The sequence below is a fragment of the Protomyctophum parallelum genome (genome assembly GCF_964188405.1).
Source record: "Protomyctophum parallelum genome assembly, chromosome: 16".
Lineage (NCBI taxonomy): Eukaryota > Metazoa > Chordata > Actinopteri > Myctophiformes > Myctophidae > Protomyctophum > Protomyctophum parallelum.
The window spans coordinates 4,413,460-4,434,219 of NC_139711.1; the positions used below are offsets into that span (position 1 = coordinate 4,413,460).

The 20,760-nt window shown below is 42.8% G+C and overlaps 1 protein-coding gene across 1 annotated transcript; it reads right to left on the minus strand.

The window, feature by feature from the left end:
- Positions 1-1,151: 1,151 nt before the first annotated feature.
- zc4h2 (zinc finger, C4H2 domain containing) lies at positions 1,152-19,901 on the minus strand. The gene is made up of 5 exons (XM_083786191.1): positions 19,655-19,901; positions 18,547-18,718; positions 17,706-17,878; positions 5,800-5,962; positions 1,152-1,941 (listed from the first exon to the last, which is right to left on the minus strand). The coding sequence occupies exons 1-5, from the start codon at positions 19,705-19,707 to the stop codon at positions 1,828-1,830; spliced, it is 675 nt and encodes a 224-aa protein (XP_083642317.1). The 5' UTR covers positions 19,708-19,901; the 3' UTR covers positions 1,152-1,827.
- Between the last annotated feature and the right edge of the window lie 859 nt (positions 19,902-20,760).

The following is a 20,760-nucleotide window of genomic DNA, read 5'->3' on the forward strand; positions in this document are numbered from 1 at the left end:
GTGGAAAATTAAAAATAAAAACGTTTGGGGAAAAAATTGGTTTAGTCAGTTAAATTAAGTCCTCTCACATCTCATTTGTAAATTATACAAATTACATCCTGCATTAATTCAAACTCCAAACTGACTGGAACTGGGAGTTACAATCATGAAATCATCATGAAAGTATTTCTGAAGACAGGAAATATTTAATTTAGATGTGGTGTCATAATTAAACTGAATGTTTATGGCATACTATAAAGAAAATGAAAACATAAACCGGCAGCCAACATTCTTCTTTCGGTACTTTGGTAATTGGTACTGTATGTAGTTTGTTTTTTTTATTGGCCTAAAATATTGTCTACCGTATATAGATTCATGAATCCACTTGCTGACCAGCTGTCGGTATTTGTTTTATAGGGGGATATATGTGACCATACCATTAACATCCTATACCAGACGCTTGTCAGATCAACATGGAATTAATTCTGTACTGGCCATATAAGGAGCATGTCTTGTGTACAGGGTTTGATGAGGTCAGATCAACATATGGAATGTCAGAACAGCTCCATATACGGAGGTAAGAGTGGTAGCGGGGACATTCTCTTGAGTGTACAGGGTTTGATGAGGACCGGGCCTTAATATTCAGAACAGGTGACATGTATCCATATATGAAGATCTAAGGGTTTGAGGTCAGATGTGGAGTTGCTGGCCAATACTGATGTCATCAGGGATCTCCATATATGGGCTTAATTGCGACAGCATTTACTTTGACATCATGATGTCTTTGTCAGTGATCTCACGAGACCTGGGTTAGGGTTAAACCGCAATAGCCTCTTGCCCAAAATATGCTGACTGACCTCATCATATTTGTGATGGACGTTCTATACGTCACATGCTACTTCTCATTTTTGTCTTATATAGGATGTTAATGGTATCACATATATTCCCCTATAAATAAATAAACATTGCTCAATACAGACAGCCTGTCAAGTGGATTCATGAATGTATATATATATATACAATATTTTAGGCAAACAAAAACCAATTTCCCACTTCACACCCCCCGGCTGCCAGACTGCTATACCGGTCTTTGCAAGTAGCTAGAGTTGCTAACATAGCATGCCTTGTGTCACATGGATTTTGTTTAAAGAAAGCCAATGCACCATACTTAATTTAAGTACAAAATCAACATTTATTATTGTATTAAAGTTTAACACACAACACTAATTAGAGCAAACAAGTGTGGTTTCCTTTCACCTGTATGCTGTAAACATTAAAACAATACTGTTTATTTCACTATGAATAAACCCACTTTTTATATTGTCACAAGGAATTACAAGACAGCGATAGGGAAAGATGCATGCAGAGCAAACAGTTAACTTAAAAAAAAAAGGGTACAGTAACAAAATATAAACATGGGCACATTTAAGTTCAACTTTTTTTCTCTTCCTCATATCATTATTGCAGTTACATGGTAAGGAGTCTATTCAACCTAATACAGAGGCTACATACATATCAAACACACTCAAAAGCACTGGTTAGAAATGAGAGCATGACATTAATACCGGACCTTAAAAGGTCTTTGGGCGGCTTATATAAACAGTGGTGTACCACACCTTGACTGTGTATGGAAGTTGCTGTGAATCACAGATCTAAGATCAGCACGATCCCGAATCGGACCCCCGTCTCAACCACATATATAGGCTACACAGTAAGATCCTGAGATTTTACAGTGTAGTAGTGTACTAGTACTAGTACACTGGTGCTAAATGCGCTAGGCTGGTCTCGGATCAGCATCTCAGACCAGTTCCCTTTGACACGAAGCAGAGCTGGGAGGTGGAGTGGAGATTACTCGTCGGGTTTTCTCTTGGGTTTCTTGGGGTTGCGTGAGCGACTCTTGGCCTTGCACAGTGGGCAGATTGGAGCGTTGCGGTGGATCTGCTGGTGGCATGACAGACAAGCCTGGACAGAAACAAATGTAAACAACAAAGATAGATCGATAAGATCATTTATTTGTCCTCAGGGGAGAAATTCCTTTCCACAGTTGGTGAATAAATACATAACACGGAATCCAAGGAGATGCAACACACACCTGTAGTGTTGTGGGCCAAGAAAAATAAGCAATAAAAATAAGCAATAAAAATTTAAAATCAGTCCGAAATCTCCCGAATCAAGTCTTTGAGCTGGAGTCTGAATCGAGTCTCGAGTCTTTAAGCTGGAGTCTGAATCGAGTCTCGAGTCTTTGAGCTGGAGTCTGAATCAAGTCTGGAGTCTTTGAGCTGGAGTCTGAATCAAGTCTGGAGTCTTTGAGCTGGAGTCTGAATCAAGTCTGGAGTCTTTGAGCTGGAGTCTGAATCGAGTCTCGAGTCTTTGAGCTGGAGTCTGAATCGAGTCTCGAGTCTTTGAGCTGGAGTCTGAATCGAGTCTCGAGTCTTTGAGCTGGAGTCTGAATCAAGTCTCGAGTCTTTGAGCTGGAGTCTGAATCAAGTCTCGAGTCTTTGAGCTGGAGTCTGAACCAAGTCTCGAGTCTTTGAGAAGCAAGTGTTGTTTGGTCACGAGTCTTTGTGTACTGCATAGTCATGCATTGATTGAATACTTTATTAACAAGTTTGTTGTTGTCCATACTCCTCCATCGCTCCTTCATCTTTTAGCATAACATACAGTATCAGCATTGATACATTAATTTATATACCTATGCTATATACCTATGCTAACTTTAAAAATGTTATTGCAATGCAATTAGCTAACCTTTTACCCTGACTAGGGATGCTCCGATCACGTTTTTGGGGGCCGATCCCGATCACCGATCTTTTTTTTAAAGATCGGCCGATTCCGATCCCTATCTTTTTAAATATTTTTATTAATATGTTTTGTTTTTTTTACTAATAAAAAAAACCTGGCAACCCGCGCCCCGCGGTCATTTTCCGCTAACCGGAGCGGGGCTCCTTAGCCTGCTGGAGGGGCTCCCATCATCCCATGCACCCTCGAGAGAAAAAAAAATGCAGCCTTGAGCCTGCCAATGTAACATTGTGGTCTTGTGGAGCTGCTTGATCACCTCCTCCTCCTCCTTTCGTTAAATTGTCAATCCCAATAAATACGCTACACTTCTCCATTAAGCGGTGCAGAACCGAGAAAGTGACACATTATTTTGGATTTAAAACTGCGCAGATCGGTTTCGCGGATCGGTGGATTTTGCACGGCCAATCCGATCCGATCGATCGGAGCATCCCTACCATTGACTACAGCAGGTTACTGTACATGCTGTAGTCAGTTAATACCTAATTACTTGCGCAAGCAAGTAATTAGGTATTAACATTGATCATAATTGATCATTTATTTTATGCTCTATCATTAGGAGGACAACGGCATGTATTTTTACATTTAAAATGAGTTGCTAGTTGCTAAATCCAACATTCTTAGAGAAAAGCATGGTCTTTCTTCATTAGGATTAATAAACAAACCAAAAACGTCCGGATTAAAGGTTACAATCGTTTACAGGGTCGGAAAAATAATTCATTCAAGCGTTCCGGAGTTTTTCAGGTTACTTAAAGAGAGAAATAAGGAAGATACACTTTCAGTATTACAGCTAGGAGAAGGGAACCAGCCAGAAGGCAAATGTACTCTTGTTGCCAAGAACCTGTCGACCACAAGAGTCATCAAATTGACATATGTGAACAGTCTAGGCCCGAGGGACTATTCAGTCATTCTACTCTAGGATCAAGAAACCAAAGAGTTGCCACCTAAAACACCTAGTCATACTGTGGAGAGACTGGTGCTCGACCAAGAGAGAGCTGAATTAAAGGGAAAACATTGAAACATATCTTAATTACGTCAAAATCAACATCAGTATATAGTACCCACCAAGCATACGCACATAAAAAAAAGCCAGCCGAGCCGACCACAGTATAGTACTTTCAACTTACAACTTACATAGGCCTACGTGTATACATACATACATACGTTACCCGTTTCCCAACCAATATTGAAACATATCGTAATTACGTCACCATTGACAGCCAGTTATAACCCGACTTTAGTATTTCATTTCAATGTTTTACAAGAGAGGCTGAGATTTGAAAGTTCGTAACGGTCGACAGTACTTGCGCGCTCTGCTTGCGCACTACTTGTGTGCAACGCGCAAGTAGGCACTCGACAGAGTGCAGGTCTAGTTAACGTCCGCGCTAACGAGCCAGTCGGTGGCAGCTGAACATGGATGATTAATAACCCATTTACTGCCACCATTTATTGAGAAATTAGGATCTAATTCACGCCAGCATTTTTTTAATTTGAGCTCTTATTTTGAAAAGCCACATTTTGCCTCAACCGGAAGTGGGCTTATCCCTGCCAGCTTTACGTTGCCAAGACAACCTTTGTTTACATCATCGGATCAATGCCGGTACACTATAGCCCTCCACAACGTTGGCTCGTGCCGTCAAAGAAACGCTGTTTTGACCAAAAATGCCATCTGGGACAAGGAATAGGAGATACAGGCGATTGAAAGAAACGGATAGAATGGATTCTTATGGCGACGGCGATCTAAGATGAACGATCCAGTGCAGTGCTAACAACACTGCTAGCTAACCGGCTAACGTGAGTAGCATTATGGCTCGATCGATCAAACGCACTATAAAAGTGCAATTGCCGAAGGGCTTCGGCAATGGCAGCAAGTGTTAATATCAAAATTAGGCTTCAATTGCCGAAGGGCTTCGGCAATGGCAGCAAGTGTTAATATCAAAATTAGGCTTCAATTGCCGAAGGGCTTCGGCAATGGCAGCAAGACGGTGTTACTCTAGTCTAGCTGACGGTGAGCTATGCATGTTTGTTTGTGAACCATCATTCATATGCAGTTATGCACGATAAGATAAATTGTCACATTAACAAGTGACCCTCAAGGTCCCGCTTTCAGGTGCCGGATGAAATATTTTATTTGTATGCCGTTCACGTTGTCGTTTGTGGGGGCGAGATTTGGGCCGTGTTATGTGAACCTACTAAATAGCCCAGCAGCTGCAGACGTGCTCACAGCTAGCCGCTGGGCCATTTATGCAGTCAAGTCATTTATGGCTGACGCCAAGCCCAGGATTGTATAACATTACACATGATAATTAAAAAGAACATAATGCTAATACACTGGATTCTACAACAACAAAAAACAAGTACAGTCGCTATGTGTTGCATCCTCCAAGTAGTGCCTTAAATTATTCTATAGACTCCACTTTTCCCACTTTCCCCAGAGAGTCCTGGAAAGTTGTTCAGTGGCAATATACTAAGTGGTTAGCATTAGCACGTCGGAGCAGCCGTTCTCACCGATTTTGAGATTTTAAAGTTGATTTTCTTAGCCCATGAAGTCCAGAGAAAGTTCCCCTTGCATGACTTTGTCTAAATATTCGATTGAAATCATCTGGGTTTTTTTCCCCATCTAAAACGTTTTGTAAATATGATTTTAGGCATAGATATACCTACTAGGTCTGGCTATTTCGGCCAAATCGACCGCCGTCCCCCCTTTCTCCCCCACTCGTCTAAAGATCTTCACAGTTCACACCTCCCTCTCCAGCTGGAGACGACATTGTTGCCTGCACGCACGCACGCACGCACGCACGCACGCACACACGCACTTTTCTTTTTTTTCTTCCCTCTCTTATAAATACATTATTATACACCCAATGAAATGTTAAAGTCGGACCATTGTCCAGCTGGAGAGGGAGGTGTGAGTGAGGGAGGGAGAAAAGGGGGACGGCGGTCGATTTGGCCGACTGGCAGACTGAGTAGGAGTGAAATTATTTTCTAGTGTTAACCAGCATGCACAGCCGTTTGTTTGTGTACCTTCATGGGTGGGGGCTGCTGCCTAAAGGTAGCCGTCTGGCGGGCATCTTGCTTCCTGGAGACCTGAAGCTGCTGGGCGGCGGCGGCGGCTGCCGCGAGGGATTCCGGGATGGTGGGCTCGTGAGGTTCCTTCTGCCACTCTGCCTTTTGCTTTTCAAAGTAGCTATTGAAACCGGGAGAAAGAGGAAGAATTGGGTTGGCGTCGGGCTCTTAGACGGCACCGAAAGAATGAAATCACATTTCAGATTACTATTAGTTTACAAAAGGGAAGAGACGTATAAAAGGGGAGACGAAGGGAGAAAAGCAAAGCACAAAGCAGGCTCAAATTAAAGTGCACCCTGGTCAGCCTCACACCGTTCTCTAGCATGTTAGAAAAAGTACAGGCACAATGAGTTAGTTTGCGATGAGACTGAGACTGTGTGCGCACGTGTGTGTGTGTGTGTGTGTGTGTATGCAATGCATGCGTGTGTGTGTGTTGGCAGCGGCAGACAGGGAAAGATACATTTGTCCTTGGACTTTATGCCTGACTGGCCCACTTTCAAAAAGTAGTATGATATCTAATTTCATTACTCCCCTGCTTTCTCACAAAAGGGTTGTGTTGGAATAGAATAGAGCAGAAATGTGATGACTTAACAGAGATGAACGGAGAGGTCAGATTGAACACAGATTAAATGGGTCCCGTTACCTATGATGCAGCGTGTAAGCTCACAAAATCACTCAATTAACCAAATAAAAAACAAACACAACAGCTTTGTGGAAGTACAGTACAACTCTGAGCCATGAATTACTAAATGACTGAAGAACTAAGAGCAGGTTAAAGGAAAGCTGCTGGCTGGACAGAAGCCATCTCCACAAGGCCATGACAGTTGCCAAGTCACGGTGAACGAATAAATAAGAACACCACTTTGCCAGCAAGCTCTCCTTCCCCAATATGCCATTTGCTACAACCACACACACAAAGGTTGTCTATAAATGGAAATTTGTGGATAGAAATCCCCCCCCCTAGTTATTTTCATTGTTCTGAAAATAACCCCACTTCCTTTCCTAAAATGGGACATTAACAGGCAGATGTTAACCCTCAATCCTGTCTTAATTACTTAAACCCATACTTCATTGACTGGGTTCCTCAGGGGTCTGTACTTGGTCACACCGCAATGCATTGAGAGAGAGTGTAGATCTAGAGCTTTGCCAAATGATGACAGTTGGATTTTTTTTATCATATAGGCACGGCAGTTTTATTTGTACTAAACCTGTACGTGCCCGTCGGCCACCGGCCTACTTGAGAACGATGCAACTTTGGGGGCCTAATAATACCCAGTTGTCAACTTGTCATAGCACCTGTTTTAACTATCTGTCTGTGTACCCTTTTGTGCCCATACTGTATATGGAGATCTCTGCATCCGTCTGCCTGCCTGTGTGATGACAGTCTTGAGTTGAAACACAAGTGTTTCACAAAGCAGGATTATCAAGTTGGATCATTTAAAATGTTGTTACGAATTAACAGAATCCCAGCATTGGGGCCAAGGGTGTCGGGTGCAGTTGAATTTCACAGGTCGGGCTTCATCCTTTCAGACATGTGAAGAGCTCTACATCCAACAGCTCATTACAAATACTGGCTTTTACTTTGTCACGAACCAGCCCCCTCCCCTGACAATCCCACCAAAGCCCTTCCCTCCCTACCAGTCTCCTTTGGAGCCTTTAAAAAAAACTGCGTCGCATCAACAATGCCAAGACTGCTAGCTAGTAGCTACAAAAAGAGAACTCTTTACATGCATGGATCCTACGTCTGCAATAAAGTGAATGAAAGCAAGTTATGAGTTTGTGCAACATGTTTAAAATAAAAGATAAAAAATTGCATATTTACAAGCAATGGTGATCGTTAAGTGGGGACGTTTGGGAGAATGACAACATTGGAATGGCGAGCTGGAATGAACAGAATCCCAGCGTTGGAGCCAACGGTGTCGGGGTGTTTGGGGGGGGTTATATTGGGGGTTGGGAGGGGCGCGGCGGCGGGGGTCCCGAGACATTGCCAAAGCATTTCCCCCCCCGGCCAAAATCGTTGAGAACCCCCTGGATTAGACTAGCGCTGAACTTTGCCTGACTGACCTACAGACAAACTACATGGGGGAGGTGGGGTAGCTCTTTATGGAAACCTTAAGAGATAGTACAGCACAAGGCCCTCGAAGGTCTTTTAGCCCATTCTGACCTGAGATCAGATTCATACGAGTTTTCCACTGGACACACACTGGTCTGATTAACCCATTCTGACCTGAGATCAGATTCTAAAAATGTCAGTCGTTCTTCGATTTTTCAAAAAATAGCAGACCTACAAGCTCGTATCGCGCCACTCGGTGGCGCGATATGAGCTTGTAGATCTGCTATTTTTCAATAGCTAAAGCATAACATGATGCCAACACCAAAATGGGTGCCCGGTCAGAATGGGTAAGAATGACTGAGTTCAGTGCCACTACCCTGGAATCACTGAGGTAGGTCCTAGTCCCATATCTGCCTAGATAATAATAGGTTTTACTGTTACATATTCTGAATTATAATTTTTCCCCCTCTCCCACAAACTGTACATTTAAGTGTTTAAAAGCTGTATTGCTGTGTGAACACATCAAACTAGAGGACTTCGCGGGTCTATGCGAACTGTTTGCATAGGGTCTCACTTGAGTTTCACTGAGACATAGGGGAGCAACAGTTAATCTAACAAATCAGGTTAAGACATGATGCCGTTTCTAAAACAATCTTCTAGAGCCATGCTGGAAGGAGACAGGGCCCGCAAACCAGCTTAAATGAATAAAGGAATTGCTTAATTATCAGATTTATTCCAAATCCATGTTGCCATATCATATCAGTAGTGCTTAAACCTTTTCCTGACAAAATTATACGTATTGAGCTTGTAGATCTGCTATTTTCGAATAGCCAAAGTATGAAATAATGGTTAAAATAATAGTAGTTTAACCAATTCTGACCGGGCACCCATTTTGGTGTCAGCATCATGTTATGCTTTAGCTATTTAAAAATAGCAGATCTACAAGCTCATAGCGCGCCACCGAGTGGCGCGATACGAGCTTGTAGGTCTGCTATTTTTGAAAAATCGAAGAGCGACTGACATTTCTAGAATCTGATCTCAGGTCAGAATGGGTTCATCAGACCAGTGTGTGTCCAGCGGAAACCTCGTATGAATCTGATCTCAGGTCAGAATGGGTTAACAGATTAAACTGTAGATCCGGATCAGAACACCATCCAGAACAAACGGTATCATTTTGATTCAATGAGCTGGGTGTTTCATCATATCCAGATGACAATTCGATTAATAAAATAAAATAAAGTAAATGACACATCATTCATAGACTGGACACGCTTTTCGGGAAAAACGGCCGAAAAACACAGATGCAGTGTGCAGAGGACCTTAACCCATTCTGACCTGAGATCAGATTCATACGAGGTTTCCGCCGGACACACACTGGTCTGATGAACCCATTCTGACCTGAGATCAGATTCTAAAAAAAAAAAATCAGTCGTTCTTCGATTTTTCAAAAAATAGCAGACCTACAAGCTCATATCGCGCCACTCGGTGGCGCGATATGAGCTTGTAGATCTGCTATTTTTCACTAGCTAAAGCATAACATGATGCCGACACCAAAATGGGTGCCCGGTCAGAATGGGTTAAGTGTTACTGTACATCTTGTCACTCTGAAGAAACCTCCCCATTTTGCCTTGGGATAACAAAACCTAGGGCCGAAACACCAAGACTTGTTGTATTCAATTAGGGCAAACATTCAAAGTATTAATTGATTATAAAACATATGCACGAGTAAGACGCCTGAGGGCGAGAAGTAACCTCGCCCCAAAGGGCGAGGCTGCGTGCACTGGCCATATATGGAGCGTGTCTTGAGTGTACAGGGTGTGATGAGGTCAGATCAACGACATATGGAATGTCAGAAGAGGTCAGCTCCATATATGGAGATCTAAGGGTGGCAGCGGGGGGCAGTGTCTTGAATGTACAGGGTTAGGCACAATATATGGGGGCTTTCCGCATGTATGGGGATGATGATGTCATAGTGATGTCGCGAGACCTGGGCACAATATATGGGGGCTCTCCCCATGTATGGGGATTTTGAGTGACAAAAATGTATGGGGATTTTGAGTGACAAAAATGTATGGGGATTTTGAGTGACAAAAATGTATGGGGATTTCATAGTTAACATATGGGCTTAATATCAGGGATCTCATATGGGTTTAATTGCGAGAGCAGGTTGGATTTTTTTTTTTACATATTTAGCCCCATGTTCGAATGCCAAATGCCCATGTTCGAACATTCAAGTGAAAAAAACTAAAGTTGTCCTTTAAAGGATAATTCTATGCTAGAATGCTTTATTATCTTTCTTACCTTTCTTTGTAGTTGTTACGTCCCCACCAAAGAGGTCCAGGTGTTATTTTGTGCAAAAGCTCCTTATTGGCTATTTCCCCTACCATAAGCCCTCAATGAATTGCATTGCATTGAATGGGAATTGAATGGGGCTATGGGGTGTTATGCTAGTTCGCTTATTTCCATCGAAAGAAGTAGTAAAGTGTGCCGCTTGGGATATTATTTACATTATGAAGAGAGGATATATACAAAGAAATTATAATTTTGAGCGATGGAAATAAGCGAATTAGCACAACACCCCATAGCCCCATTCAATTCCCATTCAATTCAATGCAATTCATTGAGGGCTTATGGTAGGGGAAATAGCCAATAAGGAGCTTTTGCACAAAATAACACCTGGACCACTTTGGTGGGGACGTAACAACTACAAAGAAAGGTAAGAAAGCCTTTTAGTATGGAATTCTCCTTTAAGTCAAGTGAAACAATCGATTTGTTGATAAAAAAAAATATATATATAAAATAATCCCATTGAGGTGAAAACATGCAATTTAGCTGCTATATTCCATTATGTAGTAGCCTATAACTGGCATAGAAGGCATTTCTTATAGCAATTATAATTAGGTTTGTCACGTCCATGTAATAAAACCCAACAGTCGGGGTCAGTTCTGTAATATCTCGGAACAAATCGGATCTCGGAATGAATTTCACGGGTCCATTGGGGTTCCGGCCCCTCATTTTGGACCCGTGAAATTTGTTCCGAGATCCCATTTAGTTGTGAGATATTAAAGAACCGACCCCGACTGTTGTGCTGTGTATTCATCCATGGACCCGACAGCCGGGGGTCGGTTCTGTAATATCTTGGAACAAATCGGACCTCGGGAGCGAATTTCACGGGTCCATTAGTGTCCGGGCTCATCCTTTCAGACCTGTGAAGAGCTCTACATCCGACAGCTCATTAAAAATACTGGCTACGAACCAGCCCCCTCCCCTGACAATACCACCAAAGCCCCTTCCCTCCCTACCGGTCTGTCTACTAGCCACAAAAGACAACTTTTTAAATGCATGGATCCACGTCTGCAATTGCTTGTACGCACTTTTCAACCACTTTCCTCCTCCGACGGCGAAAATAGATACATGCCGGCATAAAGTGAATGAAAGCAAGTTATGAGTTTGTGCAACTCGTTTAAAACGTTGGGACTACCTCGGGTCCACCCCACCACACCACACCCTTGTGATCTTTGGGCCTGGGTCCTAGCTTGGGAAACACTGGTCTCTATATAGACTCTAAACTCTGCTGTTCGACTCCTTAACCCATTCTGACCCGAGATCAGATTCTAAAAATATCTTCTACATCCTGACACAGTTTTCATTCTGACCTGAGATCAGATTCTAAAAATGTCTTCTAATGTCAGTCGCTCTTCGATTTTTCAAAAATAGCAGACCTACAAGCTCGTAGCGCGCCACTCACACATACATGTTGTAGGTCTGCTATTTTTGAAAAATCGAAGAACGACTGACATTTTTAGAATCTGATCTCAGGTCAGAATGGGTTTAATCAGACCAGTGTGTGTCCAGTGGAAACCTGGTATGAATCTGATCTCAGGTCAGAATGGGTTAAAAAATACTACCGTTGGTCTGACTCTATATTATTATTAGACCAACAGCTTTCTAGACTCTATAAAGCTTTGAATGGTTTTCAGGGCCAAAATGCTTTTCTGATCTCATTCATGAACCATCCAGATCTCTCTCTCTCTCTCTCTCAGGTCATCTTGCAAAGGTCTGCTTTCTGTCCCCAAAAACCAAAAATAAACGTGGGGAAGCAGCATTTAGTGCGTTAAATTTTTATAGCACAACATATCTGGAACGAACTCGCGGAGAACTGCAGGTCTGCTGCCGCTCTTTGTTTCTTTAAAAAAAACACAACTAAAAGACCGGCACTGTAACTTTTTTTTCATCGTCAATCGTCGTTGGATAATTGCGTTTCCTTTGCTTGATGTTCTGCGTAAAGCACATTGAATTCCCTTTGTTGTTGAAATGTGTTATCTAACTGTAACTGTGCCACGTCACTGTCTGCCTGTGTGCGTGTGTACTGTATGTACGGTTGTAATGCACGAAACTCGAGAGCCGTTTGCCCCACCGACTTCACATTTCCTCACCCCCACAGGGAGTGCAGTGGCCCGGCCAGCCCTCGAGTCTGTGCCATACACCGTTGTCCAGAAAGTTAAGAAATACCACAAAAGGCTCTGGACAGGCTCTGCCAGTGGACCTAATGAGCCCACGTCCCCCTCAACCGGTGCAATTTCCAGCCTCTGCCAATTGATTGCCATGGCAACCCCACACCTGCCAATTGATTACTTAACCAGTCCACTTTTCACAGTCAGTTTGCACATCAGGCTTAACCCATTTTGACCCGAGATCAGATTCTAAAAATGTCTTCTACATCCTGACAGTTTTCTGAAAAAGCTATGTTTGTGGCAGTCGTTCTTCGATTTTTCAAAAATAGCAGACCTACAAGCTCGTAGCGCGCCACTCGGTGGCGCGCTATGAGCTTGTAGATCTGCTATTTTTCAATAGCTAAAGCATAACATGATGCGAACACCAAAAGGGGTAACATGTAAGTTAGTGATATTATTAAACTTACATTTTTTTAATTAAATGTAATGTTATCAGTAGTCGTATGTGTCCAACACTGAAAATACTGTACTTGAGCTCAGTGTTCGCCTCAGACAAAGCGCACGTGCACGCTCTCTGACACACACACACACACCCGCCACCACACACACGCCATGACGTCACACACCCACACACATGCATGAGGAGACTGTACACAACCTGTGAACTGTCCTAAAGCTGCACTCAAAATAATATGGTATTATGTTGCCATGACCTGCATGGATTATTCTTTCTTTTTTTAAAATATATATATATATATATATTTTGTCCCACGATTTTGTAACCCATTTTTCACCCCTGTGTCAATCATCTAATGTGATCCTGGGCTCTACACACCCTCCACCAACCTAGTCCCCATATATGGGGGACAAGGGGAGAGCAACGGACTTGAACTCATGCTTCCTTCATGCCTGAGTGTCCCAAGTTGCTCCTTTACACCTGACAGGGGGGAGTTCCCTGGTTGGACGTATAGCGCGTGGAAGGAACACGTTATTCCAACCAGTTCCTTTCCCCTCCATCAGGCGACTGGCCAGGGGGAGGCAGTTTAGTGACCAGGATTACTGCATGTTTTTTGTGTGGGTACCTACCCTAGGGCAGTGTTTCTCAACCTATGTACCGCGGCACTTTACTGTGCCTTTGATATGTCCAGGTGTGCCGCCTGATTTGTCAGAAAGTAACACTAAGTTAGTGTTACTTTCTGTCAAAATCAGGCGGAACACTAACCCTCCCCCGAAAGCAATATTATAGCTACTGGGCTGCAGGCTTCCTATTGTTGCGTTGTCACACGTCTAACCATTAGACGTGCGATAACAACACGGAACAATAGACTAACGACGCTCAGCCATTGAAATGTTAATGCTTAGATCAGGGGTTTTCAACCGGTGGTCCGCGGCCCCCTGGTGGTCCGCGGAGGTACTGCTGGTGGTCCGCAGCCAGGCATTCAGAAAAGTTATATTTTTGCCTTTTTTTTCTTTATTTATTTTTTATATTTCTAATATATAATATAAAACTTATTTGCACTCTTTTTACTTGTTTGTAAATAATAATAATAACTTAAGTCGAATCTAACATTTCAAAAAGTCAAGTGCTCAAACCATCAGCTGCCAGCGGAACAACCATCCTGCTCTTCCACCCAACGCATGCATGCTTACCGTGCTTGCTGCCCAAGGCAAGCACGGTAAGACGTTGCCATAAGTTATTCATTCAATTCATAATAATACGTTTGGGAAAGTCAAATCTCCCTGCCATAGAGTTATAATATCTGCCGCGGATCGATTGAATAGTCTCACATAATACGTGACGTATTCACTATTCAATGTGCAACTTCTCAGTCTATCGTTGCCGAAAAGGCAGAGCTACAAGCTCACAACGCGATGCAACCAGGTGTGGGCTCCACCGGGCCCGTCAGCGTCGCGTCTCGTCAGGGAATGTTCCCGTTTTAATCAATGAAGGGTGGCTCCACTGCCCACGTTGTGTTGCGTTGCATGACTGCATTAAAATTGCCCCGGTTGGCCGGTTCGTTTTTTGACACACACGACGGAGGCGCAACGCTCCCGGTGGAGCCCCGGTGTGAGCTTGTAGATTGGCTATTTTTGGTGCGTGACACCGTCGTACGATGATGTATACATTACGCTTTTAAAGTGACGGTACACAATGAACAGTTCCCTCTGTATGTTAGAAAGGTACTGTATAAGGCCCTAGTAAAATTTAGTGCAGGTTGTAGGTTGGTTAAAATAAAGAGAAGATTATTAAAATAGAATAAGATCAAATATATATATTCTGTGTGTGTGTGTGTGTGGGGGGGGGGGGGGGGGGGGAGAAATGTGTGTCCCCCTGAAGCACTGAAACACTGAAGACAAATGTGTCTTCAGTGTTTGGGTGATTAACTGAAATGGATTATTATTTTGAGACTTATTTTGAGTCCTGCTTAGTACAAGTAAAAAACACTTTAGTAAAACTTTTGATAATAAAATACTTTGAAACATAGTTTTTTTTTGTCCAGCTCAGAATGTAGCAAGTAAGAAGAAAACAAAAACAATCTTAACCCATGGTGCATGAATGCCCCACCACTATTGTGTCGGGTGGGTCCATCATAGATCTACGATGAACCCACCCGACACAACAGTGGTGGTCCCCAGGCTGCTGCTAGTCAGACTGGAGCGCATATGCACGTAGACAGCAGACACATGCAGTCCTACATGTCCCCCGACCCAAACACTGAGAAGGTAAAGTAAACGTGACGTTGTTGTGATTAAACACAATGTGCCACGAAAAATAGCCGTCCATAGATGTCCAAACATGATCGCCTCGTTCGGCCAACAAAATATATCTCCCTCCCTCGACAGAAGCGCAGTGATGCCTGATTTATTCTTCGTCGTACACGTGTTATGCTTGCATGCTGAAAATGGCTGATCGACAAGCTCACAACGCGTTGTGAGCTTGTCGATCAGCTATTTTTAGCACGTGGAAATATGCAGGCTGTGAGAACTGAGACCCTTCACAATAAAAGCATGCAGCTTTCACAAGATGGCCCATAATAAAGACAAGGAAAAGGATTAAGAATTAGGTGGCATTTCACATTGCATATGAGCTATTTCTTTCTCCAAAATGTAATATATAATAAGGAATTAATTTGGATAATGGTAATGGAGATATTGTAAAAGTTGTCACTTTATTAATCCCAACACTGTATGTATATATAATATATATATATATATATATATATATTATATTATATATACATATATATAATGTATGTATATATATATATATAGATAGGCCTATATACACACCGTATGGTGTGCCCCGAGATTGTTAGGCTATGAAAAGTGTGCCCTGGAGCAAAAAAGGTTGAGAAACACTGCCCTAGGGGACACGGGGAGAACATGCAAACTCCACACAGAAAGGCCCTTTCGCCAACCCTGCCTTCGGCTATGGGCACTGATGATGCGGAGGAGGAAACACGCCACCAGCACCCACAGCGTCCAGAGCGGGAATCGAACCCAGGACCTTCTAGCTGTGAGGCGACAGCACTACTGCATGGAATATTCTGAAGTGCCTGTTTTTGTGTTTTTCTCAACCAATTGTGTTCCATGATTAAACCAATGCGAAGTCATGACGCACGCAGGCACGACAGCACACAGAATGCATGAATTGAATATGAATAATGACGCTACTAAATCTGCTTGTGCAAGATGAAGCTGGCTATATACATGAAGCTGGCTATATAAAATGTGTACAATACTCCTTTATGTTCAAAATAGTATTCAATACTGTTGCTGTCGGCAGGGCTCCAGACTAACTTTTTTTCACCACCGTCCCGGAACCGTCCCAAAATACAATTTGAACCGTCCCGAAGTAAATGTATACCGTCCCGGAGGGGAAAAAAAACTACAAAAAAGCAACACTCAAATTGTGAAATTAATAACTGTATTCCTATTGTAATAGAAATACAATTAAGCCAAACAAATAATGTACTGTATTGAATACATGCAGACAGTACATTATTTGTTTGGCTTCATGTTTCTTCTGTAGATACACTGATTTAGTCAAAATGCTCCCAGAAAATGTTAATCGAATTAATCAGAGGCATTGTAATTAATTAATCTAAATTAATCATATTTTAATCGCATATCAATATTCGACCTGAGAACAGTGATATTTATTTTCAAATGGATTTTGTTATTTTGGTGTAGCCTACCAGTGAATCAATGAATAGTGACTACAGTAGCTTATAAAACTTTGGTGTAGGCTACTTGATCAAAGACCAACAGATAACGTGCAGCAATGCAGGTATATGAATACTCAAATGTCTATTACATGGTTGGCATGAGAAAACAAATAAAAACTACTTTATTAGGGGGAATACTAAGACGAAGGATCAATAAATAATAATAATAATAAATACAATCAATAAAAACTGTGGAATGAGAGCGTTTTGGGGTGTGCATTCCACTGTGTTGGGGCAGCAATTCCAGAACAATCTGAGCATTAGAAAACATCTGTTGCTTCAGAGGATATATACCAACATATTATGTCGATGCCAGCTAGCAAGCCTAGCATGGAAGCTAACGTTAAACGTTGCTGTAGTGTAGCCCCATGTCCATATGGAACCTTTCTGTGGCACACAACCATGGTTTTATCCAGGCTTCCAACCGATAGTTTTTCAATCTAAATGTCCCATCCACGGGGCAAAAGCAATATAATTCCTATGATTCCGTTGGGTGAATGTAGTGTGTGCGTTGTTGTTGTCAACTGTCTGACTCTGACGGCACGGCAAATTCTCATGCTGCTCATCGCTGCACACGAAATGCGCATTTTCAGTGTAAAAACTCCTCTCGTCCCGAAACCGTCCCGAATGAGATACATTTACGCCCCAAATAGATATTTTACAGTCCCCGGGACGTCGGGACGCCGTTAATCTCGAGCCCTGGCTGTCGGGCTACATTTATGTACATCCTTGTCGTTCATGCATTATACACGGATGGATAAATGGAGATAATATATATGCATTTTTAAAGCAAGACTGCTGTGTGTGTGAGTCTGGGCACACTTTAGCGGACAGCCGTGGACAGAAGAAGCTGTCTTTTACGTCATTTCCGAGTTTTTAGACAGCTAGTGGATGGAAAAGAAGCTCCACCCCCGCGGCTGACTGCCGCGGTAGGAGAGCGTTTCCGGGAATCTGTCCGTCGCGTCAGTCAGCCGCGGGGGTGGAGCTTCTTTTCCATCCACTAGCTGTCTATAAAAACTCGGAAATTACGTAAAAGACAGCTTCTTCTGTCCACGGCTGTCCGCTAAAGTGTGCCCAGACGGTGTGGGTGTGTGTGCGTGTGTGTGTGTGTGCGTGTGGGGTACTGACTCCAGTGAGAGTTTCTCCTCTTCTTCGTTGAGGTTGGGGAGTCTGTGCAGACCCAGCGCCATCCTGAGGGCATCGACGTGCTCCTTCAGAGGTTTGTACTCGTCGTGGAGGCGGCGCGTGGTCTCCAGAAGCTTGTTCAGGTCGTTCTCAGACTGCTTAATGGTACTCTCCATCTGAAACAACACAAGAATATATATAATACAGCAGAATAAACATTTCACGTACAGTACCGTCAAATATATATACAATGTCGGCCAAATAATATATTTCATATATACCATATTTGATATTTGTTATTGTGGACAATGTGAGGGTGACAGTGAGGGGGTTCCAGGTGGTTTGCCAGCTAAATGATAGAGCTGGTAACCAATTGGACCCTTGTCCCATTTTGGGTCGGGAACCCCTTTTGGTGTTAGCAAAAATAGCAGATCTGGGTCTGCTATTTTTGAAAAGTCGAAGAACGACTGACGTAGAAACACAGCTTTTTCAGAAAACTGTCAGGATGTAGAAGACTTTTTTAGAATCTGATCTCAGGTCAAAATGGGTTACATAGACCCCTAGAGTCTATAAGAGTTAAATTATTGTTAAACATCTGCATTACATACTTTGCAACAATTAGAGAATGTAGAATTGCTATTTTTGCAATGGAACTGTGGACAAAATCTTATCCAACGACAACAAAATATTCCACGCTTTGGGTCTGAGAGATTAAATCTCATCAAATTGTGGTCTCTGTGGCTCAAAAATGGCGAATAATGAATGGGCCTTGATGTGAAAAAAGGCCTAGTTTGTGCTGGGTCTCATCCATTCCGTAGCATGACGTTAATAACGGTACACCCACCACGTTGATGTCGGCGTGGATGAGTCGCAGCTCCTCCACGTGGGCCATCTTCTCCTGCAGCAGGAGGTCCATCTCCTGCTTGTACTCCTTCAGGTGCTTCTCCTCGGACTCCAGGGCCTCGAACTCCGTCTTCAGGCGAGACTTGATCTTCTGCATTTGGATGGTCTTGTTCCTACAGGACCCAGAGAGACACACGACGTCGGGTCAGTGACTTGAGCACGGTGCATCACATGCCATTTCATTCAGAGCCATTATTCACTCGGTCAGTTCTCTGATTTATTTACCAGCGGGTTTTTTTAACCAACCATATCATTCATAGCAATTTCACAGCACACTGATCTTCAAAACCGCTCTCAAAAGGCACCTACGGAAGGTAGCCGCAATTTGCAACTCTAGATTGTTTTTGAATAATGGGATGAATCAGCTGCATAATTGCATTACGCCTCCATTGACTCCCCATCCATCCAGTTTGCTTTTGCGTTCTGCTTGTTTACAAGCAGGGTCTTGTTTACAAGAGGGTCCACCATGTTGAATTCATCAAAGCATTTAGAGACGTACAAATAGATGATGAATTGAAAACGGTGGACCCTCGTGTAAACAAGTGTAATGCTTTATGGTGTCGTCCACTCACAGTTAACAGTTTTTGTATTGAGTTGAGCTTGAAATGTACTGTAATTCTGCAAACCAAAATACCAAAATACTTCAATCAATGCATTCCGTTCCTTCCACCACTGCATACACAGCTAAATGGGCTAACACGATCACATCTGGCATTTGTTGATCCACATCTGGAAGGAACATGACTAGAAAATGCAGCAGCCAGCCTTTCTACATGAGATTCTAATTCTGCACTTCCTTTGGCGATAGAAACGTTGCCAACGCTAACCGGAGACAAGTTAACAACAGAAACGCAACACAGTTGATGCCGCTAACATTGGCTAGCATTAGCACATTAGCTAGCTCAATAACAAAAAGCCAACAAGCTATTGTTGGCCCCGGCTAACAAGTCACACACACACGCGCGTGCGCGCGCCGGCCTCTCTGCAGCTTTCCTACAACAATAACATGCATGCACGCATCCTTGTTTGATTCAATATGAAAGGCTCACCGTATCTCCATGATGTTTTCTAATTTGCACATGATTTCTTGCTCGTCCGCCATGGTTTGTAGGGTTTTCTTTCTCTCGACACAGACAGGGCCACCGGGACTGCTCAGTTCACTTCAGTTGGCTGCTCTCCAGTCTCCTCTCTCTCTCTCTCTCCTGTAAGAAAAACACAATAGCCGGCGTGTGCGCGCAGACGGGAGCGCGCACGCAGAGGGAGACTAGACTATAGTGGCTACGTGGAACTGAATTGACCTAATGATCTATGAGGACGGAGTAGTAGCCTACTACAGTTCACTACAGAGAGAGAGAGAGAGAGCAGATGTGATGCTACTAAAATCACTATTGGCATAGGCTAACACGGATAATGGATCATGTAGTGTTTTTAACACACAGTATCGTACTAATAGTCCAATGTAGACGAATTGATTCGTATTTTTTATCTTCTTTGGTTGTGTATTTTTTGAGCAGTTCTGTAATAGTTTTGTTCTTTGTTGCTTTTATACTGCTTTGTCCTTTGATTGATGGATATTATTGAAACCTTTATTTCAGGGGAATCCATTGACACCTGGGTCTCTTTGTCAATGGCGACCACCGCCCTGTTTACTAAAAGGTACATTTACAATGATTGTACATACATGATATAGACAAGGCATACTATACCGGTAATACAAAAATACCTGAAAGCAAATATTACAAAAAAGCAGGTGCATATAAGCCTTCTTCCAGTAGAGGTCAGTTAAAAATGTTTTAAAACTAGCAAACGAAAAAAGGACATCTTCAACTTGTCTTGACAATCATTCCACATGGACCAATTTGGACCATACATACACACCCTGAAGGCAGTATCTCCCAGCGTAGAATTGGCACCTTCATACGTCTTGAGATCATCATGGTACCATAACTTGATGTTTTAGGGGAATTTGGGATCTAGCAGTTTTGTCAAATACAGGGGTAGCTTGCCAACTTACGTAGTGCTTCGTAACAGGGTAACATAACTTCTGTTTTCCTTCTTTGTCTTTGCCAGGCCTCACTTTCACTTGCAAAAGAGGTCTTAAACCTCAATGGGACCACCCCAGGCTACATGCATAGCCTACATGCATACCTGCACA

Coding starts and splice junctions, on each gene's coding strand:
- zc4h2 (XM_083786191.1), bottom strand. CDS start 19,707: ATGGCGGACGAGCAAGAAATCATGTGCAAATTAGAAAACATCATGGAG. Junction 17,879..18,546: donor TCCACGCCGACATCAACGTG/GTGGGTGTACCG, acceptor GTGTTGTTTCAG/ATGGAGAGTACCATTAAGCA. Junction 5,963..17,705: donor GAGGAGAAACTCTCACTGGA/GTCAGTACCCCA, acceptor CGGTTTCAATAG/CTACTTTGAAAAGCAAAAGG.